The sequence below is a fragment of the Eptesicus fuscus genome, chromosome 12 (genome assembly GCF_027574615.1).
Source record: "Eptesicus fuscus isolate TK198812 chromosome 12, DD_ASM_mEF_20220401, whole genome shotgun sequence".
NCBI classification, from domain to species: Eukaryota; Metazoa; Chordata; class Mammalia; order Chiroptera; family Vespertilionidae; genus Eptesicus; species Eptesicus fuscus.
In genome coordinates this window covers 83,708,351-83,728,950 of record NC_072484.1, presented here as the reverse complement: position 1 = coordinate 83,728,950, position 20,600 = coordinate 83,708,351, and the positions used below count along the sequence as shown (strand labels likewise).

The window sequence follows — 20,600 nt, the reverse complement described above, 5'->3', positions numbered from 1 at the left end:
CTCTCTCTCTCTCTCTCTCTCTCTCTCTCTCTCTCTCTCTCTCCTCTCCCCTCTCCCCTCACCAGAAAACCCTATTCACTGCTCCTAAAAACCCCTCAGCTCATTAAGAGCAGATGATCTGATAACAGGCATTTACACATTGGAGCAGTCTATGAACGGCCCAAGGATGTGGCTCTGAGAGACTGGGGGCCAGGCTAGTGCTTAGACTCCCCCCTCAGTGGCTGCCTGAGCCCCCGCAGCCCCCCTCAGCTCTGAGGACAGGGCCCATGCTTTCCCCCCCCACTCTTTCTAGAGCAGCAATTTTCAACCTTGTTCATCTGGCGGCACCTAAACTAATGACTAAAATTCTGCGGCACACCAAAAAATATTTTTTTGCCGATGTGACAAAAAAAATAGGTATAATTTTGATTTGTTCACACCGGAGGGCTATTGTTGTGCTGGCTGTTGTCATTTTTGTATTTTTATTTGACCATCTAAGGGAAAAGAGGTCAGTGCCCCTGGCTGAATCGTCAGCTATTGCATGTTTTAAAAATACCAGGTGACAGGAGAAGATCTGACTTTGGGTGGTGGGCACACAGTACAATATGCAGATCTTGTAACAATGCCACATCTGGAACCTCTGTTCGTGTTGACCAATGTCACCCCAGTCAATTTAATTAACAAGTATTGTTTAACAATTACTGCGCACGCCGGCTGCAAATCGCTGCTCTACAGCCGGGCACAGGGCCTGGCCCCGGAAGGTGCTCGATACATATTTGATGAATGGGGCGTGGACGCTCTCTCTGAAGGGAAGCGGTTACATAACTCTCAGCCGCCCTTCCAGAAGGCTGAGTCTAGCCCTGAGACGCAATGCCACAGGCTAGACCCGCCAAGGGCCCGCTCCTGAGGATTGTGAGGCGCGTGGGGAAGAGGCCTGAGGGAGAGAGGACCCTGCAGTGTGTGTGGGGAGCGGAGATGCAGTGAGAGAGCCAGCAGGTCAGGCTGCTACCCCCCCACACACACACACATACACCGGGATCAGGGTCAGTGGGCGCTGTGGTCACTAACAGGATGGAGCCGAGGACAGAGGCGCAGGCACGGAGTCAGGTGTGAATGATGGGCCAGTGCACACCGAGGGGCAGCCCCGGTCGGGCCCGCAGGTCACGGAGTCAGAGGGGTCCTGACGGCGCCTCGGCTTCCTCGTCTGTGCTGGTGAGGCCTCGGAGGCTCAGAGTAGGAAAGCCACGTCCAGGGTCAAACCCCTGTGAGCCGTAGAGCCGGAGTAGAGCCCTGTGTCTGGCTTCCCTCTCTCTCCCTGTTCCGTCTGTGGTCTGCAGAGTGCGCTGTGGAGCGATAGGAGCCTCCGGGGAGGAGAGGGGCAGGTGGGTACCGTGTGTATCTTCTCCGGAGATGAGGCTTCCTTGAGGGGTTAGCGCCCAGCCACACGCTCCGCCTGCTGACGTAGCGCCAGCACCGCTGGTCTTCCCAGGCCGCCCCTCCCCCAGCACCGCCCCGCCTCCCGAGACCATTGCCCCAGGGGTCGCTCCCGGGGCAGGGGCGCTGCCCCCTCAGGTGGAGGGATGCGGGACGAGCTCCCATGCTGGTCCGGGGGCTCTTCGCCACGTTCCCGGGGGCAGCGTGAGTTGAGGCTTCGGAAGGGTCAGCTGACACTTGGACACGCTTGCCCAGCTCGACCATTGTCTGAACTGGGGACGGGTTATGTAATGTGATTACATAACCCTGATCCCCCCCGCCCCCCCCCCCCCGAGGCCTCAGTCACCCCCTGATTAGAAGCCAGCTGCCCTGGAAGCGGGCCGCCCCGGGGGCTCTTTGAGGACGGTTTGCGCACCTTGGACGTGAGCAGAGTCTTGAGGCCGTGGTTCAGCGTGGAAGGTGCCTAGACGTTAGGCGTTTTGACATTGCTGTGATTTTTCTAGCGATTCATTTTTATCGTATTTTCCGAAAGCATCTGTCTGTGGCAGTTCAGAAATTTCATAAACGGTACTTCACTGTAGGTAGTTTGAGAAGGTTTCAGCCATCCAGAGCCTCACGCGGGATCTATAAAGGATCCTAGCTAACACATAGAAAGTGCGTGCTAACACATAGGATCCTAGCTAACACATAGAAAGTGCGTGTTCTGTGTTAGGCTTCATGCGAACTGCTTCAAACATATCAATGAATCCTCAGGATCACCCTACGAGGCGACACTCCAGTGTCTGGGATTCCTGTTTGCAAATGTGGAATCTGGGCCTCGGGACCCATAACCCACCCAGAGTCAAAGGGGGAGGAGATGGCAGGCGGGGGCCTGGCATCAGGTCTGCTGCCCTCATGGCGGGTTGGGGGGGCTGCACTGACCCCCCCCCCCCCCCCCCCCCCGTGCAGTCTGGGTTCGTGAGGACAGGGAACCGGTGAGCAGGTCCGCTCCCAGTGCTGAGCTGTGGCCTCCCCCTGCACGGGACTTCATGGTGGAGTTTCTCCCTCTAACACCCTCCCCTTGTCCTCCTCCCGCCTCCCCTTCCTCTGTTTTGTGTTGCGAGCCGAAGGCTATTTCTTGGTCTAAATCAGCGGTCGCCAACCTTTCGGACCTCACCGACCACCAGTCCGCGGACCACCGGTTGGCGACCGCTGGTCTGAATGACAGCAGTTGCCATTCATTCTATCTGAACTCACGTTTTTCGGTCACATGTCATGCCTTCTGCCAAGCACTAAGGCCTTGGGGAAATACCCCTGTGGATATGGATTCTGGGATTGCAAGTGCCCGTCTACACAACACCAAAGGGGGCGGTGGGCACTTTTCCCTTCCTTCCTTCTGTGGGCACGTGGGGCAGCTGGCCAGACCTGGCGGGAGTGACCGGAGAGCGGGCAGAAGGCCGCCTCAACGTCCACCAGCTGAAGCCTTGGGCCGTCGTGGGGAAAGGGCTTCCTTTTGATTTTTTGGACAGTCTCCAAATTTCACGCAGCATACACTCATTCTTGTACTAACAGCATGATGTTTGTAAAAAAGAAAGCCCAGCCCTAACCGGTGTGGCTCAGTGGATAGAGCGTCAGCCTGCGGACAGAGGGGTCCCAGGTTCGATTCCGGTCAAGGGCATGTACCTTGGTTGCGGGCACATCCCCAGTAGGGGGTGTGCAGGAGGCAGCTGATTGATGTTTCTCTCTCATCAATGTTTCTAACTCTCTATCCCTCTCCCTTCCTCTCTGTAAAAAATCAATAAAATATATTTTAAAAAAAATAAAGAAAGCCCAATCCCACCGCCCTTTCCTTCTTATACCCGTGCCTCAGGTTACTCCTCTGCAAAAGGGTGATAACAGCAGCTGCCCATTGCCCCTGCTCACTTCCCAGAGCCGGCATCCAGCCCCGCGAAGCGAGAACCGGCGTGCTGGGTGCTGTAAAGAGAGGAGGCGAAGGAGCGCCAGGTCAGGCCCAGGTGGTGGGGAGGCTTCAATGCTGTAAATGGGGCTGCGAGATGGAAGTTTAATCTTCTGCAATCTGAGCCCATTTGTTCGGAGTCAGGACTTAAGCTGGGAAATCAATGAAATAAATTAATTGTGTGCGCTTTTTTCAATCGCTGGAGCGGCTCTTGAAGCTTTGGACAAAAGCTAAACTCCCATGTACTTTAAGCCAAAATAGCATTCGAGATGCCTGGGGGATAAGAACAGGCGTTGAGCTGCTCCGGGGAGGATAATAGTGAAAGCCAGGACGGGAGTGGGCAGGGAGGCTGTGGGAAGCGTCCCCTCTCCCTCCCCTCCCCCCGGAGGAGGCAGTGGCCAAACCCCTGCTCTGACTTCAGCCCATGGGCTGCGCAGTATCCGTCTCCGGGTCTCCGGGCAGTTGGTGCTTTTTTTGGACGTTCCTTAATGTGCAGAAACGAATTGCAACTCCCTATCCGAACCCGGTAATTACAAGGCCACACTTGTTCAGACACGGAGAAAAGGAAATCGTGCTCTGACTTGAATAATTAAGCCGTATCAGAGCCGCGTCCCATGGCCCGGCCATGAGCTTTTCCTCTGATGCCCACTTGGCCCTGGTTTTTAGCACAAAGTGCAGTGTGGTTCTCTGCCCCCCCAGGCCCGGCGAGCCCTGCAGCAAAGTGGGCAAGAGCGGTCCGGCCGCGGGGAGGCCTCCGTGCTCCTGGGAGAGCGGGTCAGGCTCTGGTGTCGCGTCCCGCACTGTGTGACGCTGGGCCGTCGGGGGCCTGTTCCTTTCGTTTTTATATTCAAAGTCAAGTTTAATAAAGATTTAAGATGCACATTCTGATAAATGATAAAACTCAAATCTCCTCCTCCTGGTAAGAGTTCAACTTTAGGGTTTCTTACCCTGCCATCCTTTCTTTCCAGGCTTTTCTATTACCCCCCACTTCCTGTCTGTGGTTACGTAGGCAGGTCCCCTACTTCTTAAGTCAGGGTGTCATGAACAGTTGTAATGGGTGTGTCTGTTTCGTTCACTGTTCTGCGCCCAGTACTGGAAGCAGTGGCGGCCACGGAGGTGCCGAGCGGGCATTTTTTGGAGAAGGTGCGGGGAGCTTCAGAGAACGCCCACCTACGTCCAGCAGCGTGGGCGGGGCGGCGGGGAGGGCAGGGGGCGAGAGGGGCCGTGGAAACGGTCTCTTCGGGGAAACAGCCATTAAATCCTGGTGATGGGAAAGGGCTCTCTCTAACGGTGCATTATTCATAAGCAGTCACTCACAGAACCTTAATTAAATGGGACGATCTGGAAGTTTAATGCTGGCGTTAGGCTTGTGTGTTTGGGGTTTGATGGTTGTGTTGCATTAGCAAATGTCTTACTGAAATCAATGACCCCGTTCGTTTCAGGACAGTGTCGTCGTGAAAGCAGAAAGCCGCTGCGCTGGGTGTTGTGCTGTTAGAAACGGGCTCATTTTCAGACGCGTCTTGACAGTAGGCGTTCTGTTGTCATTAGTCACGGTTATTTATCATTGATCAGTTATTGAGTTTCTGCTGCGTGCCCGTTTGGAAGCCTTCCTGAGAGTTGGTTGCTATGATGGGAGTATGTATGGAGAACCGGAAGGGTCTGAGCCTACGAAAAAGGGTCTTCGTAGGGAGTGGCCATGTCAGGCATCACCCAGTGGGTGCTCAAAGGACGACACAGCTGGTGGTGCTTGGCGGGTTCGGGCGCCGTGGAGTTTCTGAGCCGAGGGGCACGGGTGCCCCCGCCACGTGTCTGCCTGTGGAGCGGGTGGCGGAAGTGGCTGGCTGGCTGGGTCGGTGGGAGCCCTGTCTTTATCTTGATGGGATGTCTCTGTGTTCATGCTGTGCGTTCTGGGATGGGTCAGTGTTGTCACGGCTGTGTACAGAGGCCTCCCCGTGTATCCGGTTGCAGTGTTTCTCCACCGAGGCTCCCAGAGCACCCGGGATAGAGTTGCTTTGGTTGTGTTTTAGGAAAGTGGGCCCCTGGACCCATCCCAGCTCCTCTCTGAGGGGCTTCCGTGTCCTTCATGACGCTTCCCCCTCTTAGTGTCCACGGGCCTTGTCCCTCGTGTCTGCCTTCTCCTTCCTCAGTGGCACTGCCTCGGGAAGTCTCCTTTGATCACTCTGTCTAAATGACGCTGTTGATCCCCACACGTGGGTTGTTTCTGAGCCCCTTACCACGCCCTGCTTTTCTGCGTGTGGGCGTCCGTGTGTCTGATTTTGTCTGTCTTCGCTACTAGAATGTGTGAGCTCCAGGAGAGCAGCGGCCTTGTTTATCCCTCCCCTTGCACCCCAGTGTGAGGAGCCTGCCTGGCAAATGGTAGGGGCCCCATAAATGCATCACAGAAAGGTCTCCAGGTGACTCTAGTGATGCTTAAGCTGCCTCACAGGAAGAGGGGAGGGGTTGGTCACAGGCAGTCCTTCAGCCGATCAGAGGAATGACCCAAAAGGCTAAGACGTAGAAACTCCAGTCCTGATGTTCAGTTAGCAACCTTACAGTTTTACTTTATTATTTATTTATTTATTTATTTATTTATTTATTTATTTTTTAAATTTCTTTATTGATTAAGGTGTCACATATTTGTCCTCATTCCCCCATTCCCATCCCCCACCCCTCCCCACGGATGCCCCCACACCCCTGTTGTCCTTAACCATTGGTTAGGCTCGTATGCATGCACACAAGTCCCTTGGTTGATCTCTCCCCCTGACCCCCACCCTCTCCTACCCTCCCTCTGAGGCCCAACATGAGCGAGATCATGTGTCACTAGAAATACACTTATAATAACCGAATGTGAGACGAGCAATAATAGTTATGCTGACAGGCAAATGAATCAGTCTGTAGTAAGTTTCTTTCTGGACCAACAGTTCTTTTGAGACGCAATTTCAATGTCCACCAGTTCCTTATGTGTACATGTCGGAACTGACTTTTCAGCTCTGGATGGTGGACAAATGGTGGTAATGCAGGTCCGACTCCCTCTGGTTTGGTCTCACCCGGATGCAGGGGCGCGGCTTCACCCAGACCTGGGACCCAGCATCACCCAGGCCCTGGGGCGCGTGGCCTCACCCGGACCCAGGTGTGTGCGGCCTCACCCGGTCCCGGGATCCAGCCTCACCCAGATCCAGGGGCACAGGGCCTCACCCGGACCCGGGATCCAGCTTCACCCGGACCTTACAGTTTTACCTTAATGAGAGAGCTTGCCAGCATAAACCGCAGAGAATGTAAGGACCTTAGTAACTACTGGTGGTAATTGTAAAACATCCTGCAAACAAATAGCAATGGAAGACACTATAATGAATATTATATACTGAGTGGCCAGATTATATGATCTCTGAACGCATAATAATCTGGCCACTCAGTGTATATCCTATATAATAAAAGGCTAATATGCAAATTGTCCCCTCGACCAGGAGTTCGACCAGCAGGCAGGCTGGCCAACCGCCCATATCCCTTCCCCCTGGCCAGGCTGGCTGGACCCCACCCATGCACGAATTCATGCACTGGGCCTCTAATACACACACACACACACACACACACACACACACACACACTGAGTGGCCAGGTTATTATGTGTTCAGAGATCATAATAACCTGGCCACTCAGTGTAGATTTTAGTTATAACTGACTCCTTTTTTAAATTTTATTTATCTATTAATTAATTTATTATTTACTATTATTTTTGGTAATCCTCACTTGAGGCTATTTTTCCATTGATTTTTAGGGAGAGTGGAAGAGAGAGGGAAAGATAGAGAGAAACATCGATATGAGAGAAACACATCGATTGGGTTGCCTCCTGCACGAGCCCTGACCAGGGCCCGGGCCGGGGAGGAGCCTGCAACCAAGGTGCATGCCTTTGGCTGGAATCGAACCTGGGATCCTTCAGGCCGATGCTCTATCCATTGAGCCAAACCGGCTAGGGCTATCACTGACTCCTTACAGAAGGTAGGGTGTTAGCAGATTCCTGGTCCTAGTAAGTTCTGTCGTAACTAATTTAACTCAGAGAACATGTATTCGAGTGACAGGTGCAACCCACCTGGAGACCTCACTGCAGCGCTTGCCAAGAGGACAAACCCCAGAAGGGCCTGTTCCTCTGCCCGCCGGTTTAAGCCGTCATCGTGACGTTGGGGGCAAGTCTGGCTCAGCCTGTGACTCATCCAACATAACAGTTGCTGCTCAGGGCCCTCCGCAGGGTAGGGATCTGGTGTTCTTAGGAGCAGAATTTGCTTCTGTAAGATAAGGCAGTTAACTTCCTCTGTTTGACTTCTCTTCTGATGAAATCACACTTCCTCGGAAATGCTGCTGATTATACGGGATGGTAGGGGCACCTCTGGCGCTGGCCTCACTACATCCCTTTGACCTGGCAGTGCTTAAACCCCGGTGGCACCGGCACCGAGAGTGAAAGGCACAGCATCGGTGCCCCGTCGCGTGATCGTGGAGCTCATCTGAGTGTTACGTCCTCTCTTCCTGCCATTTCCTCATTTAACACGATCCCGTCGAGAAAAGAATGTCAGGCGTGCTGCGCTGGGCTGCAGCAGTGACTGCCCTGTCTCCGGGGCATCGCACACATGACAGCTCTCCGGCTGGTCTGTCGCCCTGCTCTAACCCCGCCTACATCTCCAGCTTCTCACGGGGTCTGTGCGATGCTGGACCGCTGGGGAGGTGTGCTCCCTGGCTGCTCCCCACCTGGGCTGCAGTCCTGAGGGGGTGTCTCCCTGAACACGGCCTGCCTTTAGCCAGGCTGAAGCCTCGGGGAAGGCTGTAGGGTCCCCCTCCCCCTTCGTGTGTGGCAATCAGGGTTGCCTGTGCTGAGAGGCCTGCGTCCCCTGCCCAGACCCTTTCCCACTTTTGCTGACACGCACTTTCTGTCAGAGGTGGGTGTTTGTCTTACCCCTTGTCACGGTTTGTTTTAATTCTGAGCGGTAGGCACAAAAGATAAGGAGATGGACGTGTCTTAGGTTGGACACGTGCCGCCGCAGGCTTCACCGAGACTCCCCAGATGGACACACGGGGTGTGGGTGGTGCCCACGGTCAGAGAAGGTGGTTTCAGTGGGAACGACCTGGGAACCTTGTGCTTGAAGTCTCACAGCGGCTGCTGAGGGCCACTCTGCTCTTAGAGTTGTGCGTGGGTCGTTCACATGGAGGCCACTGCTCTCTGGTCTCCAGCTCCGTCCGGGGGAGAGTGAAGGTGTACAGTGGGCAGTCGGGGGGTGCTGAGGGAGACCCGAGGGGGCTGATAGCCTCGGCATCCTCGGGGTTTCTTCCTGGAGACAGCAGCAGGCGCACGGGCCTGAGGCTCCATAGTCTGACCTGCTCCCTCAGGCGAAGCTCTCTTCCCCGAGCCACCCCTCAGTCGCTGCTGCTCCCCGAGGCACCTGTGTCCAAGAGCAGGTAGTCGAGTCCCTGCAGTGATTGCACAGGAGGGCTTACTGCGTGCGTTGTCCACCTCACATCACCATTGTCTGCATTAGTTTAGTCCTGTCCCTCAGCCTTTGGCCTTCCTCTTCCTTCTGTCTAAATCCTACGTCTCTGGCAGCCTTTCCCAGCGGACCCAGCCCCCACGCTTCTGCACTCGCCGCCTGTGCCACTCACTCGGCCCTCAGCTGTTTTGGAAGCGCCGTTGTGGTTCACGATGGGCGCTCCGGCAGCGCACACGCTAAGTTGTCGCTCACGAGCTACTTGCAGCAAGGGCTGTGTTTTCTTTCCTCTGTTTTCTTTTCTTTAAATATACATTTTTTATTGATTTCAGAGAGTGAGAGAGAGAGAAACCTCAATGATGAGAGAGAAACATTGATTGGCTGTCTCCTGCATGCCCCTTATTGGGCGGGGGGGAATCGAGCCTGCAAGCCAGGCATGTGCCCTTGGCCGGAATCGAACCTGGGACCCTTTAGTCCGCAGGCCGACGCTCTATCCACAGAACCAAACTGGCTAGGGCCTTTCTCTGTTTTCTTCATGAAGCAACCATCTTGGTGTAGTTGACGGATAGTTTAGCGTTGATTTTGATGGGGATCTTGGTGACATCGTCCATGAACGTTATAATCAGAATCCAGAGAACATGGCAACTATTAGCTCCAAAGCACCAATTGCCGGTTGACACCTTGGCCCTTAAACAATTTGAGCAATACACGGGTGAGATAAACAGCCGACACCGTGGCACCTCCACGGATCTGGGAGCGTTAACTGCTGTGAATACCACTGAGTAACTACACGCACTGACCCGCGTGACGGAGCGTGTTAGCTGCCAGCACTTTGCGTCGTGGAGGCACCGTGCGAGTCAGTGCTTTATCGTGATGCAGCGAACCGTTTACGCGCTTCCTGAGAGGTGGTCTCTGCCCGGACTTCGGGAGGCTGGTCGGTCTTGCCCTTTCCTGGCTCACACCACCAGCCTCTCTGGCAAAACAGGTGCCGCTCACCTTTGTTGCGGGCCGAGGATCAGTTCCCTGGCCGCTGACTGTTCTTTGTCAGCCCCAGACCGCCGTCTCCAGTTTCTCCGCGGTATCTTGGTTTCGCCTGAATGTTGGTTTCGCCAGTGTCTGTGATCTGCTGCCCTGGTTTCCCTGTTGGCATCAGGGCCTTTGGCACCTGCAGCTGCTTCGTGAGCTGCCAGGGCTTCACCTCTAGACCTGGCAAGGCCGGGACTGGCACCAGGGGTCACTCTCCCGCCCCGGCCACTGGCTGTTCCCTTCAATGGCACCTTCCTCAGCACCTAAAGCCTTTGGCCTGTCGTGTCTACAACTCTGTCACGCTTGTCACCTGGAAAAGAATCCTTCCATTCTGCTGCTCTGAAGTGATGAGTGATTTTCCCCAAACGTACCAGAACGTCCACGTCTAAATAAGTTCTACTGCTGAGCAAAGCCACGTTAGGGCTGCTCTGACCACACCGCTGTGGTTCAAGGCCTTGAATGGTTGCGTTCAAGCCATTTTGTACGTCAGACGTGGACACGCACGTTTCACCAGGGCAATGACGTATGTCTGTACTGAGGGCTTCTGAGGGGCCAGGGAACAGTAGGTCCGGGAATGAAAGGTGCAGTTGGGGCAGGGTCTGCCCTCACTCCTGGAGCCGGGGGCACGCGCCGGCTTCGCTGTGGAAGCAGGTTCCCCGCGTCCAGTGGAGAAGCAGAAGCACACGGTGGTAAAGCAGGGTTCCGTCTTTCGACTCCTAAGATCTTTCTTCAGTGCCTGATTCCAGGGGTGAACCATGGCCTTGGTGTGCTGGAGAGGGACGTGCAGGGGATGGCGCCTGCTTCTCTTTCATGGGTGGAATTTCAGGCCCTGCCACGGCGTCCGTCTCCAAAGGATGAATGGCTCGTCAGGCAGACCATGACAGCCGGAGACCGGAGACCGTTTAGCGGGAGATGTTTTGTTGCAAAGTATGCATTCAAGAGCATCCTGGTGTGGGACGTTTAGGCCATGCAGGTCTTTATCATGGGACAGGCCTCAGGCAGTGGGTCCTTGCTTCCGTTTTTAGGGGCGTAATAGTCACAGAGTCAGTGCCACGCCCAGTGGCATCGTGTGTGACGTGATCAGGCGTGCAGGCGAAGACTCAGGCTGTGTTAAGTCTCGGATGAAGTCAGCGCTGGTCCGCATACACGCTTTTCTTGTTTTGGTGACGTCCTCATGGGGGAGTAGTGTCGAGTGAGGGTTGTCTCTACGTTTCCCCTGGACAGAAGGAACTGCCGTTTTCTGCATATTTCATGATGAGATTTTTAAAAAAATATATATTTTATTGATTTTTTACAGAGAGGAAGGGAGAGGGATAGAGAGTAAGAAACATCGATCAGCTGCCTCCTGCACACCCCCCACTGGGGATGTGCCCGCAACCAAGGTACATGCCCTTGACCGGAATCGAACCCGGGACCTTTCAGTCCGCAGGCTGACGCTCTATCCACTGAGCCAAACCGGTTTTGGCCATGATGAGATTTTACTGAGATTTTTTCCTGTCTACAAAAGAACTTGTGAGTAATTTTAGAAAACTGAGAACAGAAAACAGTAAAGTAAGTGTCATCCATAATCTCATCGCTTTTCACTTAACACATCTCCCCCTTCCTTCTCTTTCCGCCTGCTCTGCTCTGAGATAAACTGGTAGGTTTTGGTGTAAACTTTCCAGACTAGCCCTTTGTCATCATAGGTCCACTTTAAACAAACAAACAAACACACAACACACACACACACACACACACACACACACACACGTCATCTACACTAATAAAAGAGAAAGATGCAAATTGATCGTACCTTCACGACACCCACCAGCCAATCAGGAGTGAGTATGCAAATGAACCCAACAAAGATGGAAGTTTAATTTGCATACCCAGGCACAGAGTGGCTGGGGTGGGACGCTTGCGTCGTCGCTGTGGCAACGATGCAGGTGTTCCGCACCACCCCAGCCACTCTGGGCTTCTGGGCAGTGTGGGAAGGCAGAAAGGCAGCTCCAGCTGGAGTGAAGGCGGTGCCAGCAGCCAGGGGAAGGAAGGCCCATTCTTGCATGAATCTTCTTGCATCGGGCCTCTAGTACTTTATAAAAACTTACGTTTTGCATTTAACACATCTTAATTATCTTCCCAAATCACCCATATTAGTCTACTACTACATGTTAGCGACTACTAACAACATGCTTCCCCCGAGTGCTGGTGGAAATTTAGGCCAGTTCTCAGTTTCTAACCGTGTTGTCGGCCATGTCTCCGTGTGTTTACATCTTCATCAGGCCTGGTGCTTTGGGAGGAGACTCCTAGACTCGGCCTCCCAGGTTTCCTCTAGTCTGCCTTTCTGTCCTCATCTCTTGGTATCGCCAGTCTTTTGATAGTTTGTAAAACGTGTAGGTTCAAACATGGTATCTCATTGTTTATGGGTCATTCCTTGAATCCTGTCTGTTGATTGGCTCTGGGTATCTCGGTGATGAATTGCCTGTTGACAGGTTGTTCATGTCTTGTTCCTGATTTATAGGCGCTTCGGGAATAAAAGATATTAAACCTTTCTCTGTGCATTTGCGAATGTTTCTTCCCATCTTCTGTCATTCATTTATAAATTTGTTTACGGAGAGCCTTTTAAAAAACGAGGGCTGTCACATCTGTCCGTTGTTTCTTTATGGATTCTGAGTTTTATGTCAAGCGCAGGCTTTCAATTCTTGAAATTATTTTTGGAGCCCAACAGCCTTGACGTTGACGCGGTGACTCCGTAAGTTAACGAGTGTTGGCCTATCCACTTAATGTGTTCTGTTTCTCTTTATTACAGTACCACTTCCTCGCCTGGTTAATGCCATGCTCAGCTCCAGGATGTGGTTGGCATTCGTTCAGGACGGTGGCTCTAGGGAATCCGATATCATCCCGTCAGAAAGCCTGCGAGTTACGGTTCAGCTAAGCACCTGACCGACCTCTTCCGGGAACCTCCTGGTTACCGTGGCACCTGTATGACCCTTTTATAGCCCCGTCGCCGCCGGGTGCTTTTTCATTAAAAACTGACGCTTAGCCAGAGTCCCGGGCTTCCCGCACACCCTGCTGCACGGAGCCGTGTCAGAACAGAGCCCGCACGCAGGAGCTCTGCCCGCCAGCTCCCTGCCCCGTGAAGCTGAGCGGCCTTGGGCTCGTCCCTTCGCCTCTCCCGGCTCCTCCGTTCACGGTGTCAGTGCAAGCGCCAGCCCGCCCTTCGAGTGCCGCTGCCATCGCGGTGTCTTGCCGCGTGATTCTTCTGGATTTCAGCTTAGGGCTGTCTCTGCTGCGATGCTTTCCTTGTCTGTCATTTTCCTCTTCTCATCTTTTCTTTCCATCGCTTGAAACTCTCATTTGAAATCCCTTCGAGGCAGACAGTGATTTATTTGGATCCTTCTCGTTGTTTCTGCAGGCCCTTAGATGTGTCTGCCTCATTTCCTGGACTCTGTCTCTGCCGCTGAAATTAGAAACCTAGAGGCATAACAGATGCTGGGCTCCGGGGAAGAGGCAGCCTGAAATAGCCCACGTCCATCGGACTGTAATCCCTGTGACAGGCAGGACAGGGCTGCGCTGACGACCAGTCATATTGGTCCCGGTTTCTCCTGCTTCTAAGGGCGGCCTCAGTGCATCCTCCTCCCTCGGCCAGACCTTTGCCCTCCTAGTCCCATTTACCCCCTTTTCCTTTTAACGTGTTAATACGAAAAGCTTTAGGGCAGCCCTGGCCGGTGTGGCTCAGTTGGTCGAGCGTCATCCCGTGCACCAAAAGGTCCCAGGTTCGATTCCTGGTCAGGGCACATGCCCAGGTTTCAGATTTGGTCTAACCCCCAGATAGTTTCTCTCCCACATAGATGTTTCTCTCTCTCTCTCTCTTTTCCCCCCTCCCTCTCTCCTCCCTTCCTCTCTCTCTAAAAATCAATAAAAACATATTTTAAAAAAGGGTTAGGACAGTTTCAGGACAAACCTGTATGTAAATGGCAGCTTAAACCTGCGGAAGCAGCAAGCAGACACCACACAGAGGTCGGGGGTACTGAGCTGCGTGAAACAGGGTGTGGCAGTAAGTCAGGTGGGGCACGTGGCTCATTTGATAAACAAACGGCTGCCTTTGTCCCCGGGAGCCTGCTGCGTGGGGAGAGAAGCAGCCTGGAGCCAGGGAAGGAAGGCCGGGGAGGAGCCAGATTTGGGTTGCTGTTTGGGGCTACCAGTTGCTTGTTGTTTGGGGTACATCCCTCCGCGTGCCTGCTTCAGGGGAGGCTGTGAGGATGGAGGGGTGAGAGGTGTGTGTTGAAGCATATGAGGCGCCATCCGCAAATGGTAGTGATAGCTTTCGTATGCGCGGGGGTGTTGGCCGAATGTCTAAGAATGCAAGGACAGGGACGCAAATAAGTGGACCATGAGTAAAATGCGGACATCGCCTGGGAGACGGTTCAGGTAGAGCGCTAGAGAACGCGAGAGGAGAGGACTTCTGTTAACCTGGTCCTGGAGCAGGGTGTGCAGGGTTTATATCCCCCGATACACTTCGATGGGTCAAAACCGCTGTGAGATGGGCTGTGTGAGATTTAACAAGTCCTTTATAAACCCCCGGTGCATCTGAATGGCGGTCGAGGACTTGGTCCGGGTTCCTTGGACCAGGGGGTGAGTGGCTGCAATGCATCACGTCTGTACGCACAAGGGCCCCCACCCCACCCCAGCTGAGGGGGCACAGGGATGCTCAGGCGCGCACGTGCCGCAACGCGCTTCCTCCTGCAGACAAAGGCTTGCTCTGTTTCGGGCCTGTCGCTGTCCTGGGAGCCCGTCACGTGAGGGGCTGTTTCTATGGAAAAGGTGAATTCTGAGTTCCAGACTCAGAACTCCGAACACAGCTCGCTTGCATGTGGGTAAGGAAGCCCTCGCCCGGTGCTGCAGCGGGACGCGGGCCACGCCGCAGGGACGCGGTGGGACCATGCGGCTCTCTCCGAATGGACCCAAGAGGTAGTCGCTTCCCCGAATCGCGCTGTAACGCGCGCCAGGTCAGTTGTAGGAAGACTCTCGGACATAAGACGCTAGGGAGCCACTCTGCCTTGATTCTTTAAATTATATTTTGAAATTTTCTTAGTGATTTTTTAAAAAAATACATGTATATCCTATTGATTTCAGAGAGGAAGAGGGAGGGAGAGAGAGAGACTAACATCAATGATGAGAGAGAAACGTCGATCAGCTGCCTCCTGCAGGCCCCACACTGGGGACCTAGCCCGCAACCCGAGCGTGTGCCCTGACTGGGAATCGAACCCTGGCCTCCTGGTTCATAGGTCGACGTTCAACCACTGAGCGTGATTTTTTTTAAACCAAGGATAAAAAAAAAAAAAAAAAAGGACAGTAGCATTAGCAGGAATAGCAGCAGAAAACCTACCCGTGGTGGGATGGGTGATTTCCCAGTTTAGTCAAGTGCTGACTGTAGAGCATGTAACTGCTGGTTGTTGAATTCCAGCGGGATGTGGCGACGAACCCAGTGAGGGATGCTCATTAACAACCTGTAGCTGTCATTTCCTGGAGCCCTGCGTCTTAGTCCCTTTGGGCTGTGACCACCAATTACCATCACCGAGTGGCTTATAAACCCAGCCATGTACTTGTCACGGCCGTGGAGCTGGGATGTCCAAGGTCCGGGCTGCGGCGGGTTCAGTCTCGGGGAGGCCGGCTGCGGGGCTATAGACAGCTGTCTTCTCACCGTGTCCTCGTTGGTGGGAGCAGGGAGCTCTGGCCCCACCCTCGTGACAATCAGACCCCAGAGGCCTCAGCTCCAAACACCACCTCACTGGGGGTCCGGTTTCAACATCTGTATTTTTGGGGGGACACAGCATTCAGTCCACAGCACCCTGTCAGCCGGCCATGGCTTCGTTCTCCCGGCAGACCCGGAGTCTGTCCCCCATGGACCCCTTCGTTAGTTCCTCCCGGGGAAGCTTTGCTTACTCTGCACAGTTCCGATTCTTGAGGGAAGGGTTCCCATCACTGGAGCTCTAGATGAACTTTAAACAATGACACTTAGAAAGGAAACTGGCTTGCCTTCTGGAAGGATACCTTTGCCGGCGACTGGCCAGGAATTATGCACATTTTAAAGAGGCATTTCCCCCCAAAGGATGTTACCAAGGCTGGGAGCGATAGAGATCAACCAACAGGCCTCTGTCAGGCACTGGTGTGGTCCTTTTTACTGCACTCAATATGTTGGAAGAACCAAAGATGTATAATAGACAACCCTCTCCCCGGGGATTTTATCCTGCAGATGGGGAGCTCAGATAGAGATGCAAAACGGTGACTGGAAAAGACAGCATAAAATGAATGGCTTTGCTACAGATCTTTTTCGGAAGATGGGGAATATATTTATTTTTTATTTTTATTTGAAGACGAGGGATATAAATTATACTTACATGAATGATTACATTTTAAGTGGCAGTATTCTCAACTGCATCATCCAGACCATTAGAAAAACCTGGTGATGTCTAAAATACAGATTCGAGCTGGCCCTTGAAGGCCGGACGATGGGTGGGTTGTGTGAGAGGATGTGTCAGAATGTTGATGGGAGCTGTCAGCGTGCCTGTTACACTGTGCAGCAGGGCCAGGCGCGCCATCAGGGGGGGCCGCCTACGGGACTTGCCGGGGAGGGCTACGCTGAGGTCAGTCTGATTCGGGGATTTTGGGGGAGTGACCTCCTGTCTTGGTTATCTGTTGCTGCGAGCGAACCCCCCCAACATGTAGAGGCGTAAAAACAACAGTCTGTTTTTATTTCTCATGTTGCAGTGGGTTGGCTGGCCAGTTCCCCTCGTCAGGCTCTCGCGGCCTCCCCCCCCCCCCGGGAGCACGAGACCTCTAGGCTCATGGGTAAGCCTCCGCTCCCTTCCTGGGCTCCACACAGAAATACCCAACTGACTGCTGGCACAGTCCGTGGGCCTCCCCTACCTGAGGCGTGTCCACAAGGGAGCTTTTTAGCTTTGGCCTGAGTGCAAGAATTACGTAGTTTCTTTGTAGTCTCTTGTGCCTGCATAGTGTATGGCACACACAGTAGAATCTGAGTAACGTTTGATGAATTAGTAAGTTAGTGAACACTTGTCGAGGCCCGTTGATGGGAGAGTAGATAAACAATAGTACAAGCGTGTGTGTGCACACACACACACACGCACACACACACGCACACTTACACACACGCAGTGGAAAACTGAAATGAGTGAACCAGACCTACATGTATCAACAAGGATAAATATCAGTAGTGAGTGGGAAACAATAAAATTATGGAATATGTGGGACATGCTACCATTTATTTATCTAAGATGTACAGTCAAACAATCTTGTGTATTTAGGGATATATATTTGGTCATGGCACACACACATGGTGTGAGGGAATCCTTCCATTGTCAAGATAATGGTTATCTTTTGAGGTAGAGGGAATGGGGAAGGAACCCTCAACAGTAACTATAAATTTGTTTAAAAGATGTCTAAAGCAGCTAGGAGGAGGCTGTAAAATATGTAAAAACTAGAGGCCTGTTGCAGGAAGATTCCTGCAATAGGGCTTCCTGTGGCACCGCCCCGCCTGCTTCCCTCCCTTCTCTGCCGCCCCGCTTGCTTGCTTCTCTGCAGCTTCGCTCCCTTCTGCAGCACTTGGCTTCCTTCTACGCTGTCTTCAGTCTTCACTCTGTGCCTGGATATGCAAATTAACCGCCATCTTTGTTGGGTTAATTTGCATACTCACTCCTGATTGGCTGGTGGGCGTGGCTTGGTGGGTGTGGCTTGTGGGTGTAGCAGAGGTATGGTCAATTTGCATGTTTCTCTTTTATTAGATAGGATGTGTGCTGGGGATATGGATATCTGCTTTAATGCCTCTGTACTTAAAAAATAGTCTGCAATAATTTATAATTTTTTTAAAAAAAGAGAAGACAGTGATATGTCATAGATGAGCAAAAATATGTTTAGTGAGCCGCAGCAAGAAGTGAAGTAGGGACTGGACGAGGTCGCAGTCCTGTGTCAGATGAACCCCGAGGCCATGGCTTCTGCCCTGCCCACCTTTCCACGCCCTCATAGCATCCGATTACACTCAGACCTAGGATGGTTTGTAATTAACGTACTTTCCCGCCACGGTGACACTCACTGCCCATTACATGTGGGAGTGAAGCTGTCTCCTGGGCGCAGGACAGCCGGAGAGTACCCAGGGCCCGGCTTGCCGTGCCAGTGTTCTGGCACCCCTTCAAGGAGAACGTCTGTTGGCACCCCTGTAATCCCAGGGGGCCTCACACGATCGTTTGATACCCACAACGACACGTCAGGTGTGACCCCAGAGGGCTGAGGAGAGGTGGCCACGCACTGGGGGTGCAAACTCAGAGGTGCCTCTGAGGGCTAGGAACTGCACCTGAGTCGTTCATGCGTCTGTCCTGGCACCTGCCACATGGGCGCTTAAATATTTATTTGAATTAATGGATCCAAGTATGTTTTATTAATGTGGTGTTGTTCGTCAAGATGGGAGGACACCTCCTCCCTGTGTGCCGAGAGGCAGACATGATTTATTAGGTGTAGGAGATAATAACAAAGCGCCTGGAGAGAAGCCCCCGCCGAGCCTGGCAGGCTTTCCGGGAGCCGCTGTGGAGGCGCCGTTGTAGGAGACCCTGAGTTCCGGGCTGAGACGGGTGCTTGCAGTCACTGCCCGGCTGCCCTCCTCGGCTTCCCCAGCGCAGGTGGCCACAGCCCTTTCCTTGCACCATGAGCAGCCAGACTGGGCCACGGCTCCCCTCCTCCTCCCCCCCTCCCCCCCGCCCCGCGGGGATGTGGAGCACTTCCTGTCAGCTCAGCCTGCAGCATCCCAGGCTCTGGCAGTAAAAAGGACCACATTCCCACAGCAAGGCGGCGAGAGCCTTCCTGGGACATTGTGGTTTATGGGGACGGGCGGGTAAGATAACTGTGTCCTCTCTCTAACCCCTCGCATGTCTGCTGTGGTCAGCGCTGACATAGGAAATACAGCTGCTCACAAATGCAAAACAAGACCAATTTATACTCTATGGTGAAGGGTTGCCCTTCCCTGTGGGCGATAACAGCTCTGTCATAAACTCCCTACACGTGTTAAGTGATCTTTGCCCTCTTGTGGCTGATTAGATCACGATATAATGTAGAGTTCTAATAGTTGAGTTATCTCAATTCTATGTTATGTGTAATTTCCAGAGGTGGTGAGAGGTGAGTGGCTGCTGGCATTTGGAAATGTAACTGGCTAAAATATTCTGTTTGGCCTGGGAGTGGAGGCGGAGCTGGTCACTAGCTAACTATTGCTCTAGGTGTCGCAGGTCTAGGTTAGATTTTGTGAAGTTCTAGGAAATACGTTGTCTGAATACCTTTCCCGTTACACCTTTGGTTTCCTAATTAAGTTAATATACTAAGCTGTTCGTATGTTGGCAAAACTCCCGCTGACCTCTCCTGAGGAGTCATAGAGGAACAGCAGGAGGGGCCGGAGAGCTGCTGTGCTGTTCTTTACGGGCAGGGGTCACGTGGGCTCCTCGCGGCTCTGCGCTGCCAGGCGGGCAGAGCAGGACTGAAAGCCCCGACCTGGCGTGAGAAGACGTGGGTTCCAGTCCGCACTCTGCAGCTTCATAGAAAAGTGGGCAGCGTCACCTAAACTGGCTGAGCCCTCCCTCCCCCGCTTTATGTTGCTAGAGATGGAATAATACGAGTACCTGCCCTACTTACGTCTCAGAGAACTTGTGAGGTTCAAACTCGATAACGTTTTAAAGTCCTCCAAACTGTAAACCGCCTGCGGTCATTTCCGTGGCGACCAGCATCAGGCGTCTGTGGCAGCACAGATGTGGCCACGTGTTCCCAGAGGGTAGGAGCATAAGGACGGGGAGTCTCCAGCGGGCGCAGAGCTGCTGTGTGAGTGAGGAGTTCCCGGCTCTGAGGGTGTTTAAGCCCAAACCACCTTTCTGCCGAAGCGTCGGGAGAAGGAATTGCACGTTGAGTGGCAGGTTCCTTTCCCGGGTCCTCTGCACCCTCAGATGGTGGAGCTCACGTTCCCTGTGAACGCGCTGTCCTATCTTCCAAGCCACAGTGAGGGGTAGAACAACTGACAGGGGTGAAAGCAGAGTTTTAAGACAATGACTATAACCCAGAAAGAGAAAGCTAAGGGCAGACACATCCCCCACTCTGTCGGATCCCGCACCGGGTTCCTCGGGACAAGGCCAGGAGGGTTCAGGGCCGGATCGTGATGGCCGGCATGGGTTATGGAGCAACAGGAAAGCAAAGCACATGCTGCCAGTGGCTTTCGGAAGGGCCCGGAGCCTGAAGTGCTGCTGATGTGCTGCGATGGCTCAGTGTCCCCCAAACCACACATTGTGGAGAGGGCAGCCCCGCTGTCAGGTCCCAATGGCAGGCTGCGCAGCGAAGAAATGAAGAGACAGCACATTGTATTTGTGTTAATAAAACCACAAAATTCTACCATCTGGCAAAGGAAAAAGAAAAGAAAAGAAAAGAAAAGAGAATATAACCTGGAAAGAAAAAGCTAAGAGAGGATAAATCCTCACTCTGTCGGAATCGACACCTGATTCCCCCTGGACAAAGGGCTATCAGGAGCACACATCTTTTGTTTTTTGTCCCCATTTTACAGGTGAGAAAATGGAGCTCAAGTGGGTGACCTGCGTTGCTAAGTGCCGGCTAGCAGGTGCCAGGTGATGTTTCAGAAACTCCGCATCTGTGTCCTGGAATCCCCCGCCCAGGGAGGTTCAGTAGCTGGCCCAGTCCCACAGCTACTCAGTGGCAGGCAGCCTGGCTCCGGGTCT

General features: G+C 53.2%; 1 protein-coding gene across 2 annotated transcripts in view; it reads left to right on the top strand.

Annotated features, from left to right (window-relative positions):
- Positions 1 to 20,600, top strand: part of MYO5B (myosin VB) — a 210,242-nt gene that overhangs the window by 55,458 nt on the left and 134,184 nt on the right. Inside the window, exon 1 of one of the 2 annotated variants that reach the window (XM_054723614.1) lies at positions 14,777 to 14,831. The exons of the other annotated variant lie outside the window; for it this stretch is intronic. Within the exon in view, the coding sequence (XP_054579589.1) occupies positions 14,781 to 14,831 (51 nt within the window). The 5' untranslated portion in view covers positions 14,777 to 14,780. Of the gene's footprint in view, positions 1 to 14,776; positions 14,832 to 20,600 lie in introns of those variants that run through there. 2 annotated transcript variants of the gene reach the window in all.